Source organism: Triticum urartu, chromosome 6, assembly GCF_003073215.2.
Source record: "Triticum urartu cultivar G1812 chromosome 6, Tu2.1, whole genome shotgun sequence".
In the NCBI taxonomy this organism is placed as follows: Eukaryota; Viridiplantae; Streptophyta; class Magnoliopsida; order Poales; family Poaceae; genus Triticum; species Triticum urartu.
Window position 1 is genome coordinate 522979485 of NC_053027.1, and position 24279 is coordinate 523003763.

At 44.6% G+C, this 24279-nt stretch overlaps 3 protein-coding genes and 1 long non-coding RNA gene across 5 annotated transcripts; 1 reads left to right on the top strand and 3 right to left on the bottom strand.

Moving 5' to 3' along the window:
• The first annotated feature begins 402 nt into the window (after window positions 1-402).
• On the top strand, window positions 403-8187 carry LOC125514831 (sugar transporter ERD6-like 16). 2 transcript variants are annotated; one of them, XM_048680198.1, is made up of 18 exons: window positions 403-782; window positions 866-928; window positions 4399-4488; window positions 4582-4641; window positions 4737-4802; window positions 4936-5001; window positions 5076-5151; window positions 5246-5310; window positions 5609-5701; window positions 5790-5857; window positions 5939-6045; window positions 6127-6170; window positions 6250-6312; window positions 6392-6451; window positions 6999-7052; window positions 7220-7279; window positions 7387-7501; window positions 7760-8187. In XM_048680198.1, exons 1-18 carry the CDS (start codon window positions 471-473, stop codon window positions 7879-7881), a joined length of 1584 nt encoding a protein of 527 aa, XP_048536155.1. In that variant the 5' UTR covers window positions 403-470; the 3' UTR covers window positions 7882-8187. The 2 variants fall into 2 exon arrangements, with proteins under 2 accessions (XP_048536155.1, XP_048536156.1); XM_048680199.1 differs by having other exon boundaries at window positions 404-782; window positions 5790-5870; window positions 5961-6045.
• Window positions 4712-5310, bottom strand: LOC125514833. Its single transcript, XR_007286633.1, has 3 exons — window positions 5181-5310; window positions 4940-5012; window positions 4712-4848 (listed from the first exon to the last, which is right to left on the bottom strand). It is a non-coding gene; the product is annotated as an uncharacterized LOC125514833 (long non-coding RNA).
• A 259-nt stretch (window positions 8188-8446) lies between the features above and the next one.
• On the bottom strand, window positions 8447-9668 carry LOC125514832. Its single transcript, XM_048680200.1, has 4 exons — window positions 9187-9668; window positions 8979-9057; window positions 8784-8871; window positions 8447-8700 (listed from the first exon to the last, which is right to left on the bottom strand). The coding sequence occupies exons 1-4, from the start codon at window positions 9628-9630 to the stop codon at window positions 8550-8552; spliced, it is 762 nt and encodes a 253-aa protein (XP_048536157.1). The 5' UTR covers window positions 9631-9668; the 3' UTR covers window positions 8447-8549.
• Window positions 9669-10463: 795 nt separating this feature from the next.
• On the bottom strand, window positions 10464-13173 carry LOC125514834 (uncharacterized protein HI_0077). Its single transcript, XM_048680201.1, has 2 exons — window positions 12463-13173; window positions 10464-11256 (listed from the first exon to the last, which is right to left on the bottom strand). Exons 1-2 carry the CDS (start codon window positions 13048-13050, stop codon window positions 10720-10722), a joined length of 1125 nt encoding a protein of 374 aa, XP_048536158.1. The 5' UTR covers window positions 13051-13173; the 3' UTR covers window positions 10464-10719.
• Window positions 13174-24279: the final 11106 nt, after the last annotated feature.

Consider the following 24279-nt stretch of genomic DNA (forward strand, 5'->3'; position numbering starts at 1 on the left):
GAGTTCTTACTCGTATATTTTGCATGTTGCTTGCCCTGCATATATGTGTTCCGTTTTTCCTTCCAATTTTCGAAATTTTTGGGGTTGCTCAAAACGGCACGAGCGCATGCTCGGAGAAGTATTTTCCTGTTGCAGTTTCAACTTCAGACTCTGTACACACTGTCTCTGTAGATGGAATGAAAAGAGATACTACGGCCTCGTTCGGTGTCCATCTGCTCCACTGCTTCGCTTCGAGAGCGGACGGGGCTGCGGTGAAAAGTATTAGAGCGGGCAAAACAATGCTCCGCAGATCCGTGAATTTCAAAGAGCCAGCGCATTGTCGAACAGGGCCTACATGTCATACTTCAGAGAATTCGATTCAGCGTCTGAACCAAAAACGTGTTGCCGCGTAAAACTATGATGGTACGTAGCAGAGGTTGCGCAACCAGAAACATGTGATCCCCAGCATTTGGAGCTGAAGGCCACGACGGATGGCTGCCGCGCTCCCTCCGTCGACCGCCCCGCCGCTCCTCACCCGCCGCTCAGCAGCAGGCCTACTCCCCTTCCACCGGGCGCGGCGCGGGCAGTACGCCGCCGCACGGCATGGCGGCTGCTGTGCGCGCCGGTTGCGCGCGGCAGCGGCGACCGCCGGCGCCACGCGCGGCCTGACGAGGAGAGCCACGGCTGTGGCGGCAGCCCAAGGCCGCGCTCAGGCCGGAGAGGGCGCGGAGGAGGGGTCGCTGCAGATGGTCCTGCTCAGCACCGCCGTGGCCGTGTGCGGTTCCTTCGAGTTCGGCACCTGTGTAAGTCTGCACTGCAGCCGCTGGCTCCATGTCACAACTTGCTTCGCTTCCGACGTGGTTGTAATCGAGTGTGTGATATGCAGGTTGGGTATTCTGCGCCGGCTCAAGCTGGAATCGTCAGCGACATTGGACTATCCAATTCACAGGTTGGTTGGTTGGTACTTCCTCCGTTTCAAATTACTCGTAGAACTAAAATACATCTAAATACATCCATTTCTGTGACGAGTAATTCAGAACGAAAGAAGTATATATGATGATTGGTAACAGCAGTAGCAGCGACGCATGTGCACTTTCATTTCTTTTTTATCAAACGAGGAATGATGATGCTCGGCTTATGCTTGATACAGAGAGGAATGCCATCGGTCAAACATTTCTCTATTTTTATAAAAAACTGAGTTGGTGATGATGATGTATCTGTCATATTACAATATAGACCGCCCGATCTATATCTAACAGATAGAAAGCAAACTATCGCAATTTTACAAAAGGATACCCGCACCTTTCTCATTCATCCTTATCTCCCACAACTTCATTGTTGAGCACGGATTGACTCCGTGGGTTCACCGTCACAATGCGCTTTTTTCCTATGTCATAATATGCTTTTACGATTTGTACAGATAAAATCTTTCTCCTTGCCTTCGTAGGAGAAGCGAAAAATTGTGTGCATTAATGGATTCGAACACACAAACTATCGCTACATCAATACGGCTGTAGCCAGCAGACTAAGGCGTTGTTGTGATAAAAAAATAGCGTTAACCTTATAATCAAATAATCCCACCTCACTTCTTCACAGCAAATTTCACCTACTTATACATGTATATCAAAATCAATCAGCCGAACAGAACCCAAGAAATGAAATGAAGGAGGCGTGAACAGAACCAAACAAAGGAAGAAGGCCAACATGATTAGCGTCTGGGTGTATGTGCGTCTAAAAGAAGAAAATATTGGCTAGGAAACATGCGTGTGCCCATAAAAATATGAAAAATGCATGTGCGAGCCAAGAGCCACGTCCCCATTGCCAAGGAAATAGAAGAAGATAATAAACCTGACAAATATGAAAATCTGAGTCCTATCAGATTTCTTTCAAAGGTGATTTTTTTACAAATATCCAACCAAAAACAATATGCATGTAGTTGTCTTTTTTTTATACACAGATTTTGATGAAAACTCACACAAATACACTACATTCTTTGACTTTTTGGATAACAATATGTTTTCTAAAAACGGCCATAATGTGCCCTTCCTCCAAAGTGACTTTTTGGATTAATCACAAAGACTATGTGAAGTATGGTTTAAAAAAGGCAGCATGAAGTAAAACGATTTTTTTGCGTGTATTTGTCTTTTACAAACACAGGTTGTGATGAAAACTCACACAAATATACTACTTTTTTGACTTTTTGAATAAAAATATGTTTTCTAAAAAATGGTCACAACGTGCCTGTGCTCCAAAGTGACTTTCTGGATTAATCACAAAGCCTACATGAAGTATGGTTAAAAAAGACTATGTGGAGTAAAAAGTGGAACCACCACGTGGCATACATGATATAGTACTACCTCCTCTGTCCCAAAATTCTTGTCTTAAATTTTTCTAAATACGGATGTATCAAGTCACGTTTTAGTATTAGACACATCTGTATCTACGCAAATTTAAGACAAAAATTTTGGAATGGAGGGAGTATTATGGATGCATGTCAGGAGAAGAACCCATTAGGAGAAAAATTTATCCATGGTTGCATTGTTTTTTAAGTCAATCTATTGTAATAATGAAAAATTATTTCAAAAAGATCTTTTTCTCTATTGCAACACATGTAAATATTGTATAATACCTACAGTTCCCGCCATCATCTTGTACCCTGCTAGCAGGAGGATGCGGTGTGGATTACCGATGGTGGCGATAGCAGCAGTCAAGCGGGTGCTGAGCCATCGTGTCATGAGAATGTGTACACGTTTGATGTGGTGCCTGCTGTGACCTTACATCTTCACAGATGGCTGTGTCGACCAGCCGCCGCCAATCAACGGCATGCTTCGTTTTGTCTTCATCACACTGAGCATCATGTTGGTCGTGGTGCTGGTGTTGGAGATGGACCCCCTGTTGCACAGTCTTGCGACCTAAACTACGGGTACGTGATTTTTCTTCCGTTACGGGTATTTTTGCTAGTAACTAAAAAAGAAAGCCTCTGGAACAATCTGGCATGGTGGCAGCTGCCGGTGTCGTCCATCCCCATGCCTCCGCTAATTCCGACCACCAATCACCACCGCGCCCCACTCCTCCTCACCTTATCTCTCATCTTTCTCGATATATCATTTTTTCGATGAAATTCTCGAGATACCATTTTTTCGATGAAATTCTCGAGATATCATTAATTTTTACACATAAGATTACTCCTGCGTGGGTCAATCATAACAGGTGTTTTGTAAAAAAAAAAAGAAGCATTCTGATGTTCTGTGCAATGCACGGGCATCTTGCTAGTCACTTTGTAATTTTCGAAATGCTTGCCAAGGCAAGGGCAACACCTCTGCCAATCCATACAAGAAGAAGAAAGTTGCCTAGTTTAATTGAGGCAAAATGGGCGAGAACCAAATTACAAACACTAAGACACAACAAGAAAATTGGAGCTTGGGGACAGGGTTTAGACCAAACCAGGCGAGGGCAGGAGCTCTGCCATTTCTATTGGAACTAAAAAAAGATTTTGTTTGCAACAAAAGGCTCTGTGCCTCTGTTAGATCTTTTTAGCAGATCAGGGAGCACCTCCCCGGTTCCATTAATCGTAATGAAACCACCATACAGCATGCAAAGCATGTCCAGATCAACTCCAAGTTACAACCAGGCAAAGTATCAAGGCAAAAAAACAGGGACTACACGCAGGCAGCAAACTGAAAACAAACATCGAACTAAATACTACTCCCTACATAAAGAAATGTAAGAGCGTTTGGATCACTAAAGTAGTGATCTAAACGCTCTTATATTTCTTTAGAGAGGGAGTACAAACAACCAACGAGTTCAGAAAGCAAGACCAGGCGAGGCTCTCTTTTAGCCGAAACTAGACGTCCTTGGCTTTCTTCAAGCTTCCAAACAGCAAGAATGAAAACAGGTTGAACCCCTCTAAAATTATTAATACTGTATGATGAACTAGTAGAGTACTGACCTTCATTCTCTAGCTGCCAAACAAGAGAGTCAACATCAGAGCTAAAATTAACACTATTGTCTACCTCTACCAGTTCATACCACTTCTCCATTATGGCTGATGAGAAAGATCTCCTAAAGGTGAGTTTAAGTTGAGATCCATCCCAGGCAGCCTGAACAATTGTGTTTATTTTTTCATTGAAGATAAGATACAAATCCCAAAATTGTACTGCTAGGGGGGATGAACCAAACCAACTATCTTCCCAAAATCTCACTTTGGACCCATCACCAATAACCCATCTATAACAAAATTTGATGAATCTAATCACAGAAATAACCCCTTTCCAAAACACAGGTATTCACACAAGAGCTAGTAAAGATATTTAGTGAGTTAGTATTGCATTCCCTGTCAATGCTCTGTTAGATCCTGATCTTCATGATCTTCATTGCTTTAATAAATACACTAATTGCGATTGATGATTGCCCTTGTAGTATGGCATCTTTGCATCTGTCTTGACGGTTGGTGCAATGGTCGGCGCTCTGACCAGTGGCCGCCTTGCAGACACTCTTGGACGCAAAATGGTGAATTATTTACCCAAATCATACTACTTGAATTGATGACTGAGATGGCTGGCATACTCCTCACAATATCTGTGCCATTTGCCTTTGCCACAGACCATGCGGCTGGCAGCAATTGTAGGCATTTTTGGTTGGCTTGCTATATACCTAGCCAAGGTATATACATTCCTTGCTCCGTTAGCTAATTTCGTTTACAAATGTCGTTCGTTTCTTGTTTCAAGAGCTTGAAAAACTGCCTTCATGACATGAAGGGTGCAGCGATGCTCTGCTTGGGACGAGTCTTGCTGGGCTACTGTACAGGGGTCCTTTCTTATGTGGTGAGCATCTCCCTCTTAACTCTCAACATGCACCCGACTTTTCATGCTGTTTTGATCAAAAACTGTACTGTTTATTCGCCACTTGATCAACATAGTAGCATTCTACTGCACTAAACATTACCCACATGCACAGGTACCTGTGTTCATATCTGAAATAGCACCAAAGGATCTCCGAGGAGGCCTTGCAGCCTCAAACCAGGTTGGAGAGAGCTGGACAATGTGCACGAAATGTTAGAAAAGTTTTGAAATTGACAGTTTCATCTGCAAGTGCAGCTGTTTATTTGTTCAGGGTGTTCAGCTGCCTACATCATTGGAGCAACAATTTCGTGGCGCTTTTTGGTTGTCGTGGGTAATAAATAATATCCATTATTATCTTACCTGCATATGGAATGGCATGACCATTGTCCAAGAAAAATCAGCACAACATTTGCATGTTTGTGCAGGATTAGTGCCTTGTGCGTTCCTCCTTGTGGGTCTTCCCTTCATTCCCGAGTCTCCGAGGTGGCTGGTATGGTTGGTTGTAACTACTAACTTGGGTGTGTCACATGGTCACATAATGGCAAATACTCCCACCGTCCCGAATTACTTGTCGCAGAAATGAATGTACATACATTTACATTCATTTCTGCGACAAGTAATTCGGGACGGAGGGAGTATATGCAAGCGAATAATCGAATGCGAAACAGAACCTAATGAATAGCTAACCTTTACTGAAGTTATCCCTCAAAAAAGTAAAACATTTACTGAAGCTATAGATTCTCATAGTAGGTTTTCGTTATGAAGTTCATTCTGCAACAATATGACAGGCCAACATCGGGAAAGAGAAAGAATTCCGTGCTTCACTACAAAAGCTTAGGGGTGAAAAGGCTGACATATCTGGAGAGGCTACTGGGATTATAGTTGGCTTCTACCCTAAATTGCTCTGTTTATCAACATATAATTTGGGGAAGAGGATATTCCAAAAAACAATCTCTTATTCTTATGCAGGAGTACGTTGAATCAGTTCAGGATTTACCTAAGGCCAGGATTCAGGATTTGTTTCACAGGAAAAATATGTATGCAGTCATTGTAAGAACTAAGCAATTTCATCAACCTACTTCGTTTCCAAAGGATCTTATTTTTCATCATCATCAAAGAAGTTCTAGCTTTGATGCACAGGTGGGTGTCGGCCTGAAGGTCTTTCAGCAACTGGGGGGAATAAACGCATTAGGCTTCTATACAAGCTATATCTTTTCATCTGCAGGTATCCAAATGCTACCAAATTAATTGTGCCATTTTACTGACGAAGGAAACATTCTGTAATTGTTCTTCCCCTAAACTTCAGGGTTTTCTGGTAAACTTGGGACCACATTGATCGGCATTATTCAGGTTCAGGATTGGCTATTCTCGTCAATAACTGTAACTGGCTTGCTGGCTGTATCAATTTCTATAACTATAATTATTTCAGATTCCAATCACATTACTTGGGGCCCTTCTCATGGATAGGAGTGGAAGAAGAACCCTTCTACTGGTATGGATACTTCAAAACTGAGCTGATGCACTTACCTAAAAAGAAAGCTTCATTTTTTTTGTATTCTTCTATTAATTAGGTGTCTTCATCTGGCACATTTGTGGGCTGCTTTCTTACTGGGCTATCATTCTACTTCAAGGTAACCGCAAACTTGTTTATTCCATGGGGCAGTCCAACTTAAAATTTGAACCGGAAATCATTTATTGATGCTAAGTTGCTAATATAAGCCATTGCGAAATCTCGGGAAGAAACTTGTCACGGGTTTTAGAAGTTCTGGCCGGTCTTTTTGCTCGTCAATTTTTGTCTCCTTCAACACTAAGTTGATTTGTTCATCACATAGTTCGTATTTCTCAAACCGTGTCAATGTCAGTACGGACATGTGGAACTTAACTATCTGATAATAGTAGTGCCTGAATGCAAAACATAAGGTAACCGCAGTTATTAAAGTTCCCAGCTAGTATGGAGTATTTGGCAATGGGACAAAAATACCAGACTGCACAAGCACCGACTTCCATGTATGAGGCTCTATTAAATAAACATGATTGAAGGGTGAAATATCAACAGATCAAGCAGATCAAATCGACAAAAATAAATAGTTGAATAAACCTGACCTGAATTTACATTTCAGAATGTTCGATGCCTATCATTATACAGAGTATTGACTTTCTATCTTTTCATGATCACAGGCACAAGGATTGTACACACAATTGGTTCCTACATTGGCTCTTTACGGCATACTGGTACAGAAATTACGTAACTAAAACATCAATAATTTTGTGTGATCCCAATGTAAAAATGAAAAATTGTGTAGATAGTTCATCACCACCTAGACGTCTAAGATGGCAATTTTTGCTGGCATAACATGTCTGAACTCCAGATATGTAAATTCTGACTCCTTACTGAATAGGCATACTATGTGGCATACTCAATTGGAATGGGACCTGTTCCTTGGGTTATCATGTCCGAGGTATGATATATCACCACGAAGTTAATTAGGGATGATGCTCGCGTTCCTGATAATCTATAAGGAGCCCACGTTTGTAACTGACAACATCTCATTGTTTATTGGCAAAGATATTCTCAATCAACATGAAAGGAATAGCAGGAAGCTTGGTAACCCTGGTTAGTTGGGTTGGTTCATTCGTGATATCGTATTCGTTCAGCTTCCTTATGGATTGGAACTCTGCAGGTAAGCATGTTCAACCCTTGTATAAGTAGGTCAGTTGAAAAGAAAGTAGAATATCCACCATTACCCACTCATGTGATAGCCGAATAATAACCCATTAGCAAAAATATGTTTGGAAAGGAGCTATCACCAAGGTTTGTATATCTTTTTCTACAAAAGTATATGTTGCTTCGTTTCTCCCATGAGCTTTGGTTCCACTTACCACTCAATAGTTCTCCAGTAAATGTTTTTGCTTCAGTCTGTTTTTATTTCTACGTGTAGGCACATTTTTCTTGTTCTCAGCAGCGAGCCTGGTTACTGTGTTGTTCGTGGCAAGGCTAGTGCCAGAAACTAAAGGGAGAACACTCGAAGAGATCCAAGAATCGCTAATGGCCGTTACATGACAGGTTAAGAGGGAGGACTATGTATGGCTGGCACGGCCATTACAAATTTATGTCTACAGATCTGAGAAAAGGAACTGCTATCTTTGTATTGTAAATTCCCGTGTACCTCTTGTTAATCATTAGATGGCTTGGTCATAAGTGTCAAACTATCAATCAATTCCAGACAGATCTGTGTCAAATGATCTAATTTGGTTTGGTCGTGACAAAAAAATTACCATGATATCCTGACCGACCGTTACCACACTAATTTCACCAACGATTATGAACACATTAGAGCATCTTTTTTCGTGCACAATTTGCTTTGCTGGATGGCAGAGTTCATGTATTGCTTGAATGTCATTGGACGATGAAGCAGATTGCATGCTTGCGTGAGTTCATGTTCTTTCTGGTGGACTATATATCCAAGTATTTCTTACAAAGAATGAAAAAAAAAAGTCCAAGAGATGATATCATTCAGAACAAAACTTAGAGTGACACAAGGCTGTTATCATCAGAATTTGACAGCGGAGTGCCAAAAAAAACTCCGAGTAAACAAAGAACAAACCCAACTCTGAGCAGAACAGGATTCGAAACTTAAATACTCATTCATAGGTGAGAATTAGATACCAGTATTTGTGCCCCGGTTTTCAACTGCTTCGGTGAGTGAGTACCCTACACTCCGTAATTAATCAGGTACCAGTAGTATTTGTGGCATCCAACAATTTAACCTCGTTCATGCTTGCCTCATGCTTACTACTTTCCTCCCTTATGACCCTCTTGAAGTTTCCAAGCTCAGGAGAGTCCTGGCCATACACCATCTTGATGTTATCCACACAAGCACTGGAAACGACAGGCAGCAGATAAATCAATTCAGCATCCCGAAGAACTAAGATACACGAACAACAACACAATAGCCAGCATACCTGCAGGCTTCCCTGTCGAACTTGCTGCGTGGCACGCCAAAGAACTCTTCGAAAACCTTCGGTTCGACCCTGCAGAAGAATGGCCGGTCTACAACACCCCCAAACAAAATCAGCCATAACAGCATCAGTTTACTTACACATGTGCACTGCTCTGAAGACTAAAATCAGGAGAGCTCATTCTGAAGACTAGCGTACCTTCGTAGATGTTGCAGGTTCGGTTGGACTTGTCGTAGTTGTTGCACCATCCGTCAGGGCCAATCATGCTCTTGTACAGCTGCGACCATGATCAGCAATTCAGCATGCTCCATCATAAACAAGAACCGAAATTTTGCATCTATCCAACAACAGCCAGTCTTTTTGTAGTAGTATGTTCATAGATAGATAAAGCAGAAATGCTGCCTACCTGGAGGTGGTCGGGGAAGTCGGCGAAGACCTCGTCGGGGGTGGGGAACTCGGGGCCCTTGTCGAGCTTGCAGCACGCGCCGCACCCCGTCGCGCAGCGCCACCGCACCACCCGCTTCGGCTTCTCCGGCGGCTGCTTCCTCAGCTCAATCTCCTGGCCCGATGGCCCTTGCGACTCTTCCGCCGCTGGTCGAACCTTCCTCCTGTCTTTGGCGTTGGGCTTCTTGTTGCTGGGGATCTCGGAGCGCCCAGGCAAGGGCTGAGGCTGGGGCAGGGGCTTGGCCTCGCCCCGCCGCTGGCCCTTCCTCCTCTTCCCGCCCGATGGTGGTCCTGATGAGGAGGACGAGAGACCGGCGATGGCGACAGGCAGGAGGCCGGGTCTCCTCCTGGCGGCGGCGACGAGCGTGGACGCCGCCCTGGCGGTGGCGGCCCGCAGCATGAGCATCCTCCTCCTCTCTCTGCTTCAACAGAACAGGAAGAACCTCGCTTATCCCCTCCTTAAGCCTTCCTCCTGCGACTGGGCTCGCGCAGCCCAACTTGGACATGTCTAGGCCCGCGTGGTAAATGCTATACGTGGCCCAGCTTGACTCACACCCTTCCGAAGCTGTGCGGATGCCGCGACTGGGAAGAACAGTAGGTGTGGCTGGAGAGAATGTCATATGAAAATCAAGTTTCGGTGAAAACCGATGAAAACCACATGAAAAATGATGTTTTGAAGCTTCAAACAAATCCCACAAACATACGGGATTTTAAGAGTGTGATGTTCTATCAGCATATGAAATTCCCAAGTTCAAACACATTACCATTTGCGAGCTATGAAAAGAATAAATTCATCAATGAATAGTCGCATGGCAATAGAACATCACCATCCTAACATATCATTTTTTCACAATTTTTTTCAATACTTCCAAACATGGGTTTCACGAAGTTTTCTTTGAAACTTGGTTTCCATGTGATATTCTCTCGTGGCTGGGATGCTGAGACAATCGAAGCATGAGTGAGGCCTTATCATTGGCAATCGACGTCGTGGCAAGAAAGACTAGAGCGGCAAGCGATTGCCTGAATGTTGTCAAGTCAATACATGATCAATCAGGATGTGGGTATGCTCAAATAGTAGGTGAAATCATAGCTCCAAGTGCAGATTTTGAAGCTACCTCTTTTGTGCATGAGAGGAGAGGTTCAAACAAGGAAGCTCACCGGCGAGCTCGGAGTCATAAAATGGCTAGAAGAACCAACTCAACAATATTGTCGAAAATGAAAAGAACCAAACACTACATATATCTAAAATATTGCATGACGGTTAAATCAAATACTGAAACCCCACAAATTCAGTGGAAATTCACGTACATCTCTTGGTTTCACTTCGGTTAGTCGCGTACATCATTGCTTTGCCAATGCCAAAACAAACAGGATCACCAGTTCACCACTCTCTGCCAGCAAGAAAGATACACCAAAACCTGATTGAACTGAGGGTGTAGCACCCACTGTGTCTTCTACCCTACCAGTAACAGGGAAAACAGCACAAACACTTACACTACTCACTTTGCTCGGTTGCTTGTGTCTCTACCTCCTTCACCGCTAGGGGTTCGTACCAGGCAGGCCCAAATCCAGCTGCCTTCCTAGCCTCCGCATTGAAGGGGGGCTTCAGGGGTCCCCGGAAATGCTCTCTAACGATGCTGTGGAATCTCTCGATGATTGCCATTTCATCGGCGTCGCCAAGGGCGCACCTTGCCAGTCCATCTTCCACTTGTTGAACCGCCTCGTCATGGCTATTAATATCTTCCGTCGGCTTATCTGCCAATCCATCACGCACCGCTTGAGAAGTCTTATTATCATCACCTATCCCACCTTCGGGCAGCTCAGAGCATTGGGGTTTAGGCTGTGGAACTGGAGGCGCAATTGGATCGCTGGCGAGGGACCGGAGGCACAGGTATCTAAACCATCTAACACCAGCTGCACAGTGTGTTATCTCTTCTGGATAAATAATGTCTTCAAGCAGTTTGGCTGTTTCTTCATCCCCACCAGCACGGAATCTTGATATGGTGGTTGGAAGGACATCTAATCCCCTGGCCTGTGTTCCAAATGGGCATTTATCAGACATAAATATGTGCATATGGTTGATCAGAATTTATCACATACAGAAAACAAATGATGTTGGCAATACTATTATGCATAATAGATACGTACATCCTAATTGTTCCCATCACTACACAAAATTACGGACATGTAAAGACGAGGACAGCTTAACTGAACGCATTGATAGACAGTTAACTGCGATTACAGAAAGGAACATCTGGTGGATAGTTTACTAAAAGAAAGCAACTCAAGTCCAACATTGCAACACATTTTTCAGCTTGGTTCTAATTTTACTGAAGAATTTGCTTTGCAAGGATTGCTAGTTTCTCTGGAGTAAATTTGTGCACGCCCAAACAGTCCAAAATCTTGATTAACAAAGAACATAAGGTTGGTCTGATAGCTACCATATAGGAGGCCATAGCCCTAAGTTCAGATACCACGTCAAAGTGCAAATGTCACAATTAACATGCAGTTTATGAACCAATCAGAAGTGAAATATAAGAAAGAAGGAAAATATAAAGGATATCAATTAGAAGAGTCAGTTGACAGATTTCATTACAGGCTATTCCCCATGGTTACTCCCCAAGGTGGCTTCTTAGATCTTCATTTAGATACATGAGAATAATACTATTATAATTTATTCTCTCTGGGTACTCTACAAAATTAGAAGGATTTTTAGAAATAAAATTTGAAGGTTCTGCTCGTACTACCCCAGCAAAGACTGCGAGTTAGTTCAGTTAATTCATTCCATCGTAATTCTAACATTAATTGGTCCACTATATCAGAAGAAGAGTCATTACCAACCATTAATTGGTCCCTTGAGTAACCAGGGTTAGCTCATTTTCTTGCATTGAGAACAGAAGAAGATATTAGATGGTTCATAATCCTTACACTGAACCAGTTCCTCACGATAAACAACACAAGTCATAAACTAGTTCTCCTGCAAGCATCCAAGTTTCAAGTACAACACCAGTCTTCATAACTTTTATGCAATGAACCAACCATGAATGAAGAAAGTGGAATGCTGATTGATTTAGCATCGGAATTTCACAAAACGAATGATGCTTCAGCTTTCAAGGCTTTGGCTGTTTCGGCCTACAATGGCAAAGCTTCTAGCTAGCTCAATGTGTCGATTCAATTTGGGCATCGCTAAGCAAAGTACTGTCCTTAATTCGTCATGCCAATGGAGATAAAGAGGTACCTCGTGGACGCAGTGCTCGACGGCTAGGCGGGCGAGGAGGCAGTGCGAGGTGCGCATGGCCGAGTCCCAGAGGCCGTCGTGCGCGGGGAGCGCGCCGTAGTGCGAGCCCAGCTCCCGGAGCCGCGCGGAGAGCACCGCGAAGTGCCGCCCTTCCTCCTGCGCGACGCGGGCGAAGTCGTCGAAGAAGCCGCGGGGCATGCCGAGCTGCGCGCCGAAGCGGGCGACGATGTCCCAGGAGAGGTCGACGGCCCAGCTCTCGATGTGCGCCAGCGAGTGCAGCATCGCCAGCCGGCTCTGCGCGCTGCCGCCCTTCCCCAGCTTCGGCGCCTGGGAGGGCGGGAGCAGCCGCACCGCGTCGCTCCGCGCCGGGCGGTCCGGCGGGGCGCGCGCGGGCTGCGCCGGGTCGTAGGCGAGCGGGATGGCGCCGCGCAGCCACTCGGTGGCGGCGAGGTCGCCCAGCCGGGCCTTCTCGTCGGGGTCGGCCGTGTCGAGGATCTTCAGCGCCCAGTCAACCAGCGTCTCGGGCGGCGCCTGCCCGCCCGCTTTGTCGACGACGGCCGCCCCACCGGCACCACCCGCGGCATCCATCTGAGCGATTCCGCAGCCCGCACGACGCGGAGTGGGTCTCGGAGTTCAGCTGGAAACGGCGGCGGCGGCGGCGGCGACTGGGTGGATGGGCAGACTGCTGGTGGGCCGTCTGATGCAGAGGACAGGACCAGCCGACGTATATTCTTTCGATATGAAAAACTACCCAGGCCCATTTGTGAACTACAAAAGGCTTCGTCAAATCCAGGCCCATTTTTGAGTTTTTTTTAAGGAATGCCCATTTGTGAGTTATCCTTCCGTCTATAATATAAGATCGTTTTGCAAGCTGGAGGGAGTAGTTACAAAAACAAAAGGCTTACTGCCTCAAACCCTACTTATACAAGAAAAAACGCACATTGTTGCATCCATTCCTGTAAAGTCGACAATAGATTGACAAATAATACCAGTGTAGAAAAGAGTGCAACTGCCTTGCAACCCAGATGATGCACAATACATAGAGTTGGAGAAGGAACACATGTATGCACGTTGTAGAGAAAAACTGAATCACAGATAATAAATCTCACTGTATTGGATCATCTCGTCGAGGGGGTTAAAATAACTTCCTTTTATACAAAATGGTAGGAGAGAATGTAAACCCCATGAGTATGTGGAAGTAATTTTTTTTTGAATCAAAAATCCAGACAAAGTTTTTTCTCCACCAAAAAATGGTACACCAAAGTACAGAACATGTCAAAATACAAACAACGAAAAACCATCTTAAGTAGGGCAACCATAATTACACCCAAACATTGAGACCCATGGGCTATCATTTGTAATGACGTTGCAATGTGCCACGACGTCACTAACAAGAATTCAAAAGGGGCAAATTGAACGGTAATCTAAACCCTTGCCAGTTAAGAAAACAGCGGCAAGTTTCCCATATTTATCATCTGGAGCCTTATTCTAAATCTCATTAAGAAACAATAATAATAGTGAAGAAAAAATAAAGTAAGATAGTCAAAACCAATAGGATAGATTAACTAAGTTTAGTGAGACAACCAAGCACATATGCATCATAGAGAGGTATTTTTCGAAACGGACACCATAGAGAAGTATGAAATCACCATCATTGTAGTTGCATTCTAGTCCACCTATTTTGAAAGGATCGAGAGGACGACTAAGGAGCTTAACTCCCAATTTCAGGGGCTAACGGAGATAAAATAAGTTACCCGGACATGCAGCTTACGACGAGAACAACCTACATGGTAAGTGCTGGAATTTTGTCTATTTTGGGCCTAGCCCAATAGCAGTTTCAGAAATTCCTAATAAATCCTAGAGGACCACAGCCCATTTGTGCAAGGCAAGAGGTGGAACAAAAGTTTAGTCCCACATTGCTAGTTGAGTGGGAGTTGGACCTCCTTATAAGGGAGGTTCTCTCCCCACTTGTACGAGCATGAGAACAAGAGGGATATCCACGTGCGCTCCTCCTCCGCCGCCCGCCTCGCCACGCCTCGTCACGACGCGTCGCGGGCCTGTTCGCTTCGTCTCCCTTCGTTGCTTCACCTCCCGTCGCAGCCTCTTCGCGTCCTTCTCCTGTGCCTCCGAAACCGCACCTTCGAGAGAAGGGTGATAAGGTTTTTGGGGAGCGCTCAGCGCGACTACTGGCTGCTTCATCACGGACGATCCGGTCGCCGACGACTACTTCCCCGACGTCCATGACCTCCTCGACGACATGGCAGGCGAGGACACCGACCCCAAGTCCAGCGCTTCTGCTGCTGCTGTCCCGTACGTGTTCTTGTCTTTCCTGTTAAAGGTTCTGCCACAGTTCCCTGTTCTAGTCCTTGTCCTACACATGTTAGGTTCTACTTCATATATACTACTTGCTATACTGTCTGCTTTAGATATGATAGGCTACGGTTCATATATGCAGAAGCTATTTACCTTCTCTCTGTCAGAACGCATGACCTGTTTTATCTCTTCTATATTAGTCATGCTTTATCTAGTATTTTTGTTAATAAAATCATTTGGTAAATTGCTCATATTTCCAACAATCCAAAAACCTTATTATAGGCAATTTACCCCAAGTGGTTTTGCTGCTTCCATGAGACCTCCTATGTTTGAGGGTATCCACTATAAGAGGTGGCGCATGAGAGCAGTCTTATGGTTTCAAACCATGAGTTGCTATGACGCCACTCTCGGCAAACCTGAAGGAGAGCTTGATGCTCAACAGGCACAAGCTTTTCAGAAAATGGATACTCTGTTTAAGGCTGCTCTCTTGAGTGTTCTTGATGAGAACATAGTTGATGCTTATGCGTCAATTAATAATGGAAAAGATATGTGGGATGCACTCGAGGCCAAGTTTGGGGTCTCAGATGCTGGCACTGAGCTGTACATCATGGAGCAATTCTATGATTACAGGATGACTGAAGAGCGCTCCGTGGTTGAGCAAGCTCATGAGATACAGTCATTTGCTAGAGAACTTGAGCACTTCAGTTGTATGCTACCGGACAAGTTTGTTGCCGGAGGTATCATCACTAAGCTTCCTCCTTCATGGAGGAACTTTGCTACCTTGCTGAAGCATAAGAGGCAGGAGTTTTCCGTCCCGGATCTCATTGGCACTCTTGATGTGGAAGAAAAGGCGAGAGCAAAGGACACACGTGCTCGAGGTATTGAGGGAGGATCTAGTGCCAATGTGGTACAGAAGCAGAACTTTCAGCCCCACAAGTTCAAGAACAAGGGCAAGTTTGATGGTAAAGCAAAGTTTGATGGGAAGAACAAGGCTGTGCAACACACGAACTTCAAGAAGAAGAATGGCAAGAAGAAAGGTACTTGTCATGTGTGTGGGGATCCTGATCATTGGGCTCCTAGTTGCCCTAATCGCTATGACAAGCGTAATTCTGGGGAAGGCGGCAAGACCGCTAATTTTGTCATTGGAGACACTGACATGAAGGATGCTGGGTATGGTATATTTCCCACTATTCTTTCAGTATGTCATTCTCCTGACTGGTTGATTGACACGGGTGCTAATGTGCATGTATGCGGTGATATTTCCATGTTTTCGTCTTATCAGACCGCAAGGACTTCAACCGTGCTGATGGGCAACGGTTCAAGTGCTTCTGTTCGTGGTGTTGGCACGGTCGATCTGAAGTTTACTTCGGGGAAGATCGTGCGGCTGAAGAACGTGCATTATGTCCCCTCCGTCAATAAAAATCTTGTTAGCGGATCTCTTTTGTGTAGAGATGGCTACAAGCTTGTCTTTGAGTCGAATAAATTTGTAATATCCAAGTATGGAACCTTTGTTGGTAAAGGCTATGAGTCAGGAGGCTTGTTTCGTTTATCCTTATCAGACGTTTGCAATAAAGTTGTTAATCATATTTGCAACAATAGTGAATCCAATGTGTGGCATTCACGTCTTTGTCATGTTAACTTTGGTTGCATGTCGCGACTAGCGAAGTTGAACTTAATCCCTAGTTTCACCACCGTCAAGGGATCTAAGTGTCAAGTGTGTGTGCAAGCTAAGCAACCTCGTAAGTCTCACACGACTGCGGAAATAAGAAATCTTGCACCACTAGAGCTCATACATTCAGATCTATGTGAAATGAATGGTGTGTTGACAAAAGGTGGAAAGAAATATTTCATGACGTTAATTGATGACTCCACTAGATACTGCCGTGTGTATCTTCTGAAGTCTAAGGATGAGGCTTTGAACTTTTTCAAGATCTATAAAGCCGAAGTGGAAAACCAACTTGATCGGAAAATCAAGAGGCTTAGGTCCGACCGTGGTGGAGAGTATTTTTCCAATGAATTTGATGCTTTTTGTGCGGAACATGGTATAATTCATGAGAGGACGCCTCCCTATTCACCTCAGTCAAATGGGGTGGCTGAAAGAAAGAACCGTACTCTAACTGATTTGGTTAACGCCATGTTAGACACATGGGGTCTCTCCAAGGCATGGTAGGGGGAGGCGATATTGACAGCATGTCATGTCCTGAACCGAGTCCCCACAAAGAACAAAGAGATAACTCCATTCGAGGAATGGGAGAAGAAAAGGTTAAAACTCTCTTATCTGCGAACATGGGGTTGTTTGGCGAAAGTCAACGTTCCAATTCCAAAGAAGCGGAAGCTTGGACCAAAGACTGTGGATTGTGTTTTCCTGGGATATGCTTTTCATAGCATTGGCTATAGATTCTTAGTTGTAAAATCTGAGGTACCTGACATGCATGTCGGTACGATCATGGAGTCGAATGATGCGACTTTCTTTGAAGATATCTTTCCCATGAAGGATATGGCTACCTCATCTAATCAGGAGATGCCTAGTTCATCGAATCAGGAACCAGTTACAATTACCGAACCTACCATTTCGATGGAACACTTTGAAAGTCCTGTGGAGGAGAACAATGAAGTTCCTACCAGGAGCAAGAGACAGAGGACTGCAAAGTCCTTTGGTGATGATTTTCTTGTGTATCTCATAGATGACACTCCCAGTTCTATTTCAGAGGCCTATGCATCTGAAGATGCTGACTACTGGAAGGAAGCGGTTCGTAGCGAGATGGATTCCATCTTGGCAAATGAAACTTGGGAGATAACTGATCGTCCTTATGGGTGCAAACCTATAGGATGCAAATGGGTATTCAAGAAGAAGCTTAGGCCCGATGGTACTATTGAAAAGTACAAGGCTCGGCTCGTGGCTAAGGGTTATACCCAAAAGGAAGGTGAAGACTTCTTTGATACTTACTCACCTGTGGCTCGACTGACCACTATTCGAGTTCTACTTTCACTAGCTGCCTCGCATGGTCTTCTCGTTCATCAAATGGATGTTAAGACTGCTTTCCTAAATGGAGAGTTGGACGAGGAAATTTATATGGAACAACCAGATGGGTTTGTACTAGATGGTCAGGAAGAGAAAGTGTGCAAGTTGCTGAAGTCTTTGTACGGACTTAAGCAAGCACCCAAACAGTGGCATGAGAAGTTTGAAAGAACTTTAACAGCTGCAGGCTTTGTTGTGAACGAAGCTGACAAATGTGTGTACTATCGCCATGATGGGGGCGAGGAAGTTATCTGTGCTTGTATGTCGATGACATACTGATTTTTGGAACAAATCTGAAAGTTATTAAGCAGGTCAAGGATTTCCTATCTTGTTGTTTTGAGATGAAGGATTTAGGAGTGGCTGATGTCATTCTGAACATCAAGTTGTTGAGAGACGATGATGGTGGGATTACTTTGGTTCAAGGAAAAGATCTTGAGTCACTTTGGCTATAGTGACTGCAAGCCCTCTCCAACACCATATGATGCTAGTGTGTTGCTTCGAAAAAATTGAAGAATTGCTAGAGACCATTTGAAGTATTCTCAGATTATTGGCTCGCTTATGTACTTAGCCAGTGCTACAAGACCTGACATCTCTTTTGCTGTTAGCAAACTGAGTCGGTTTGTTTCAAAACTAGGAGATGTGCATTGGAAAGCTCTAGAGAGAGTTTTGCGTTATTTGAAAGGCACTGCAAATTATGGAATTCACTACACCGGGCATCCAAAGGTGCTTGAAGGGTATAGTGACTCAAACTGGATCTCAGATGCTGATGAGATAAAGGCCACGAGCGGTTATGTATTCACTCATGGAGGTGGCGCTGTTTCTTGGAAGTCTTGCAAGCAGACCATCTTAACGAGGTCAACAATGGAAGCAGAACTCACAGCACTAGATACAACTACGGTCTAAGCAGATTGGCTTCGTCGGCTCTTGAATGACTTACCGGTTGTTGAGAAACCTGTACCGGGTATCCTTATGAACTGCGACAATCAAACTGTGATCATGAAAGTGAGCAGCTCAAAGGATAACATGAAGTCATCAAGACACGTTCAGAGAAGGTTAAAGTCTGTCGGAAAAATGAAAAACTCTGGAGTTATTGCATTGGATTATATCCAAACATCTAAAAATCTGGCAGATCCTTTTACTAAGGGTCTATCACGTAATGTGATAGATAATGCATCGAGGGAGATGGGTATGAGACCCACAATATGAGTTGTTCACAGTGGTAACCTATTCTTTGTGATCGGAGATCCCGTGAATTAGATGTGGAAGACAAGCTGTTGGTCAACTAAGAGGAGACACTACAAGAATCCTGTTAATACATGACAGATCTAGTCCGTTACTGATCGATGAAAAACTGTCATGGGTGGCCTTCCATGACGGATTTGAAATCTGTCATGTATATCGCGTCATAATTTGACATGGCAGCTTCCATGACAGTTCTTGGCCGTCATGGATCTGCGCCAGGCCCGCCCAACCCAATCTTCTGTGACGGAACAAGCCGTCATGGACATACGCCATGTTGGATTTTTTGCTTGACCAATTGGAATGACGTGGCATCCTACATGGACGCTACTGGACAATTGTTTTTGTGTTTTCCTTCTTAACCCACATCAGGTGGAGATAACAGTTAGATATTTTTGTTATCTATAAATTTCACGCCTAATATTCAAACAAAGCCATAAATAAAATTTAATTTTCACATAACAGCCCAAACTTATTACAATCATGGCAATGTTCAGATACCAAAATACATATTTACATAGATAGCTCATCAAGTATTTACAAACATTGTTACTACATCACTTTGCATTTTCTTGGAACAGATCTGAAAAAAGGAGCCTCTAAACAAAAATTACTACATAACTCTGCATTTTCTTGGAACCGATCCGAAAAAGGAGCCCCTGATTTCTCCATGTATTTCTCTGTGTATCCTATTTGAAAAAGGAGCCTATGATTTCTTGGAACCTGCACTAAACAAAGGCATAAAAAACTTGTTAACCATCATGTGGACAAATCTGGATAAGTGAAAAGAATCATCAGCTAGGTACAAGTGTAGATACAAACTATGGCTGAACTATTTTAAGATGACTAAGCTTCAGGCAGTATAGATATCTAACTCTACACCAGTTTCTAATAAGTAAAACAGAGTACAGGTGCTGAAAAAGTTTTCTTTTTACAACGTGTCTAGATGTAGGCCTTTGGTGTAGATTCAGGAAACAAAAAATTCTTAGGATAGTAGATCTAGTATAACTTCATGGCAAAAGAATTGCAAGCATAAATTGCTACACTTTCTTTTATTTAAGTTGGCAATAAAAGATCAAAACTACATCAGGAAAACTAAATGCAACAATTGAAGTTTCGAAAACTAAACACTACATAGCACTTGGCTCACAAGATGCTTCTGAATAGTCTGAAGTGGAACCACATGGACAAGCAATAGAGAAACTTTACATATTTTGGATCTGTAATAAATATCAAGAAACTTACACAAGACCTGTGCCTGAAATATCAAATTCCAGATGAATACAAGAGCTATTTGAAGCTGGTTCCTGGAGTTGCTTCCGGACAACAACATTAGCCCTTGACAATAAACGGCAAGACATGTTTTATTGTAAATATTTAATTAAACTTAATAGAAGGAACATGCATGTTGAGCTTTTTATATATGAATAGCTGCAAGGGCGTTGGGCATCAAAAATACTATTGCCATTGGCAAGTGTCTGTTCTAAGTTCAAAATTCTAGTAAAGTAACAAATATGTTCTATATATCACGATTTATCCTCGAAATGCAAATCTGGTATATCGATAAATACAACTCTGTATTCAGGCATTGACCAACCAATATCACAACAAAACATATGATGGCTACTTTCATGAAGCAAGAAAAATATAGAACTACGGAATACAGGAAAGTCTGAACAAAACAAGTATGAACTGCATCATCCTTGACGCTAAAATAAATTACAGTCTTGTCTACTAAAGTATGCAATACATGTTGGAACATCACACCCCACTATTTGCCACAAATGTAACTTGGACAAAATGGTCAGCTAAGTAGACCCCATAGAGATAAATCAAGAGTCATGAGATTTGAATGTTTAGTGGAAGGATAAGATATGATATTACTCTTCTACTCAGCGAAAAGGCAGATAACATCATCACCTGCCCTGCTGGCAATTACATCCTTGCTGCATGCACAGAGTAGCAAGGAACCAACAGGAGCATCTCATGGGCGTTTACTTGCTAAAATAAACTAGTAGTTGCTTAACTAACTAGCAGATCTCACGATTTCTACACTGCTAGTGCTCGCAAGCTGAGAAAAGAAGATGGAAATAGCCACCTGTGCTACTCTGTCGTTGGCTGTAACATGCGAGTATGAGGAAAGGAAGTGGACACATTTTCTGCATCAGGTTCAGTCCAAGAAAATTTGAGAGCAATCACTTGGAAAGAAAAGAAAAACAGAGCGAGAGGGTCGACCTTGTTCTGTGGGGAATCATGGTGGTCGAACTCGTCCAGCTCGTCGGGCTCGAGCTTGGGGTCCCGGTCGTCCCTCAAGGAATTGGAGAGGCGGAGAGCTCCTGTTGATCTGAATCAAATCAAAAAAAATGATTGGGGGATGGGAGAAAGAAGGAATGAAGGAGAGGAGACGAGGGGGAAGTAGGGACGGACCTTGTGCGGGCCTCGTCATCGCCGGCGTGGTCAAGCTCGGCCTCCCGCAAGTCATGGTTGTCGTCCTCTCCTTCTCCGACGCTTGATGCTCCGAACCTCCGGATGGAGAGGCAGTTGCGCGGCCTGGGAGACAAAGGAGGGAGGCCCCTGGTCAGATCCATGGCCGGCGCGCCGCATCGGCTAGCTTTGGCCACCGCTTCGATGGGGCCGCTGCAACCGTTGTCGCCATGGATCTTGGGCCGCCGTCATCAGTTGGAGGCAGGGAGGTGGGGGAGGAGGGCGGGGACAAGCAGAGGCGTGGCGGCTTAGGACGGGGACGAAGAGAGGCAAGGTGTGGCGGCGGAGGACGGGGACGAGGAGAGGCCAGGTGTGGCGGTGACGGATGGGGAAGAGACTGGGGACGGGGAAGTGTGTTAGGGTTAAGTTTTATATGGGTAAAAGTTTAGGGCTTTAGGTGGGCTTTTGACGAGCCTGCGGGGCTGTACGAGGCTGTTCATGACGGTTTTTAAAACTGTCAGGGGAAATCCGTCATGCATTAACAAGTTTCTTGTAGTGAGAGTATCCTTATTATTCACAATACCACTTCATGAAGATGCAATACTCTCCTTATCTGCATGGCAGGTTGATGTATATCTTAATGTGTTCTAAGTGGCTTATTTAAGCAGAGATGTTATCCTGCAGAACATCTTTTGAAGAACACACCTATATGAGTCTGATTGTCAAATGTCACAATCTATGAGAGTAGGGTTCTCTCTAGTAAACTCATGAAAGGTCACGGAGTATGACGCATAAGCTCCACCCGCGGGGAAGACCCACGGTAGCCACGTATCGGTCAGGCTTTATGTGAAGCTAGATTCGCAGAAAACTTGCAGTTCAAGGCCCAGTCCATTGTTCAAGTTGCTTACTAGTGTAGCATAGAGTTCTAGGTGGAAGTTCAACTTAACAGTCTCCACTGCAATACCGGTATATAAAACAGTGTTTTGGAACCAAAGGCAAATTTTTGTGTGCCTCTGGGATCTGGTGGGGGATTGCTGGAATTTTGTCTATTTTGGGCCTAGCCCAATAGCAGTTTCAGAAATTCCTAATAAATCCTAGAGGCCCACACAGCCCATTTGTGCAAGGCAAGAGGTGGAACAAAAGTTTAGTCTCACATTGCTAGTTGAGTGGGAGTTGGACCTCCTTAAAAGGGAGGTTCTCTCCCCACTTGTACGAGCATGAGAACAAGAGGGATATCCACGCGCGCTCCTCCTCCGCCGCCCGCCTCGCCACGCCACGCCACGCCACGCCTCGCCTCGTCACGATGCGCCGCGCCGCGCCGCGCGTTGCGGAAATGAGCGAGCCGATGTCTAAATTTTTGCCACGCACGACGGGTATACGAAAAGTCACGTGGGAATTGAAACGTTTTTCTGTAGTGGACACTGAATTCGAACGGCGCGCCTCTTCGGCCGCTGCCTGTTCGCTTCGTCCCCCTTTGTTGCTTCACCTCCCGTCGCAGAGAGGTCGCTCCTCTCCAAAGAGACACACCAGAAGATCCCCTTCCTCTCGCCACAAAGTTCCTGAGCACTGCGCTGCTGCTACAATCTTTCCCATCCCGGCTTGCGGCGTGCACCGCACGTCGGGACAGTAGGCCTCCGAAACCGCACCTTTTGAGTCCTGTACGGGAGAAGGGTGATAAGGTTTTTGGGGAGCGCTCAGCGCGACTACTGGCTTCTTCATCACGGACGATCCGGTCGCCGACGACTACTTCCCCGACGACGACTTCTTCCCCGACGTCCACGACCTCCTCGACGACATGGCAGGCGAGGACACCGACCCCAAGTCCAGCGCTTCTACTGCTGCTGTCCCGTACGTGTTCTTGTCTTTCCTGTTAAAGGTTCTGTCACAGTTCCTTGTTCTAGTCCTTATCCTACACATGTTAGGTTCTACTTCATATATACTACTTGCTATACTGTCTGCTTTAGATATGATAGGCTACGGTTCATATATGCAGAAGCTATTTACCTTCTCTCTGTCAGAACGCATGACTTGTTTTATCTCTTCTATATTAGTCATACTTTATCTAGTATTTCTGTTAATAAAATCATTTGGTAAATTGCTCATATTTCCAACAGTAAGCAACACAACAAGCATACAAAGCAAATATGGGAACGGGAACGGATAAACCACACGTGAGTTCAGGACACGGATTTATCCTGAAGTTCACATTTGAGGCGTACTAATCTTTGTTCGAGAGGTGTCGAAGCCAAAGCTCTGGAACGATGCCAAGTGGCTCACCTTACACTACAAAACTTGTGATTGTTTGTGACGAACATCCTCGTGATGGACAAAACTGTTGCCTAACATCAAGGTGGCTGATATTGGCCCGGACAGGGCGGACGATGGTGGTGCCGGCGCGCCACGCCACCCTTCTTTTGCTGGTCTCCCCATCATTTGCCTTCGCTTCGAGGCGGCGAGCTTGTCGTGTCGCCGAGTTGATCTTTTGGATGACCACCTTCTTTGGATTGTCCATCATCGTCGATTTCGCCAACTCTGCGTGCGGGTCAATGCCGCGGCGGAAGCAAAAAGGGCAGGAATTAGGATGGAGAGTGGCGTGATCAAGAGGGTGAAACAAAGTAGGGCGTGCCCCGGAAATAGTGAGGACCATTCTTAATGCGCGGGCTCTACCTCAATTTTTGGTGGGCGGGGATGTACGTGGCGGATGGATGAACTACCCTAAAGTCTTTCTGGTTTGCTTCCGGTTTGCGAAAAAAATTAACGTTCGGATTAGCCCCGAGACTAATAGAGAACGTCGTTGGATGGTCTACAACGTCCCGACAAAT

What these genes read in the sequence shown, in the direction of transcription:
- LOC125514834 (XM_048680201.1), bottom strand. Translation starts at nt 13,050, where the DNA reads ATGGATGCCGCGGGTGGTGCCGGTGGGGCGGCCGTCGTCGACAAAGCG. An exon ending in TCGAGCACTGCGTCCACGAG is followed by an intron (nt 11,257 to 12,462) that starts GTACCTCTTTAT and finishes TTTGGAACACAG; the next exon opens with GCCAGGGGATTAGATGTCCT.
- LOC125514831 (XM_048680198.1), top strand. Translation starts at nt 471, where the DNA reads ATGGCTGCCGCGCTCCCTCCGTCGACCGCCCCGCCGCTCCTCACCCGC. An exon ending in TTGGACTATCCAATTCACAG is followed by an intron (nt 929 to 4,398) that starts GTTGGTTGGTTG and finishes TTGCCCTTGTAG; the next exon opens with TATGGCATCTTTGCATCTGT. An exon ending in GAAGAAGAACCCTTCTACTG is followed by an intron (nt 6,313 to 6,391) that starts GTATGGATACTT and finishes TCTATTAATTAG; the next exon opens with GTGTCTTCATCTGGCACATT.
- LOC125514832 (XM_048680200.1), bottom strand. Translation starts at nt 9,630, where the DNA reads ATGCTCATGCTGCGGGCCGCCACCGCCAGGGCGGCGTCCACGCTCGTC. An exon ending in AACCTGCAACATCTACGAAG is followed by an intron (nt 8,872 to 8,978) that starts GTACGCTAGTCT and finishes GGGGTGTTGTAG; the next exon opens with ACCGGCCATTCTTCTGCAGG. An exon ending in TTCGACAGGGAAGCCTGCAG is followed by an intron (nt 8,701 to 8,783) that starts GTATGCTGGCTA and finishes TGTCGTTTCCAG; the next exon opens with TGCTTGTGTGGATAACATCA.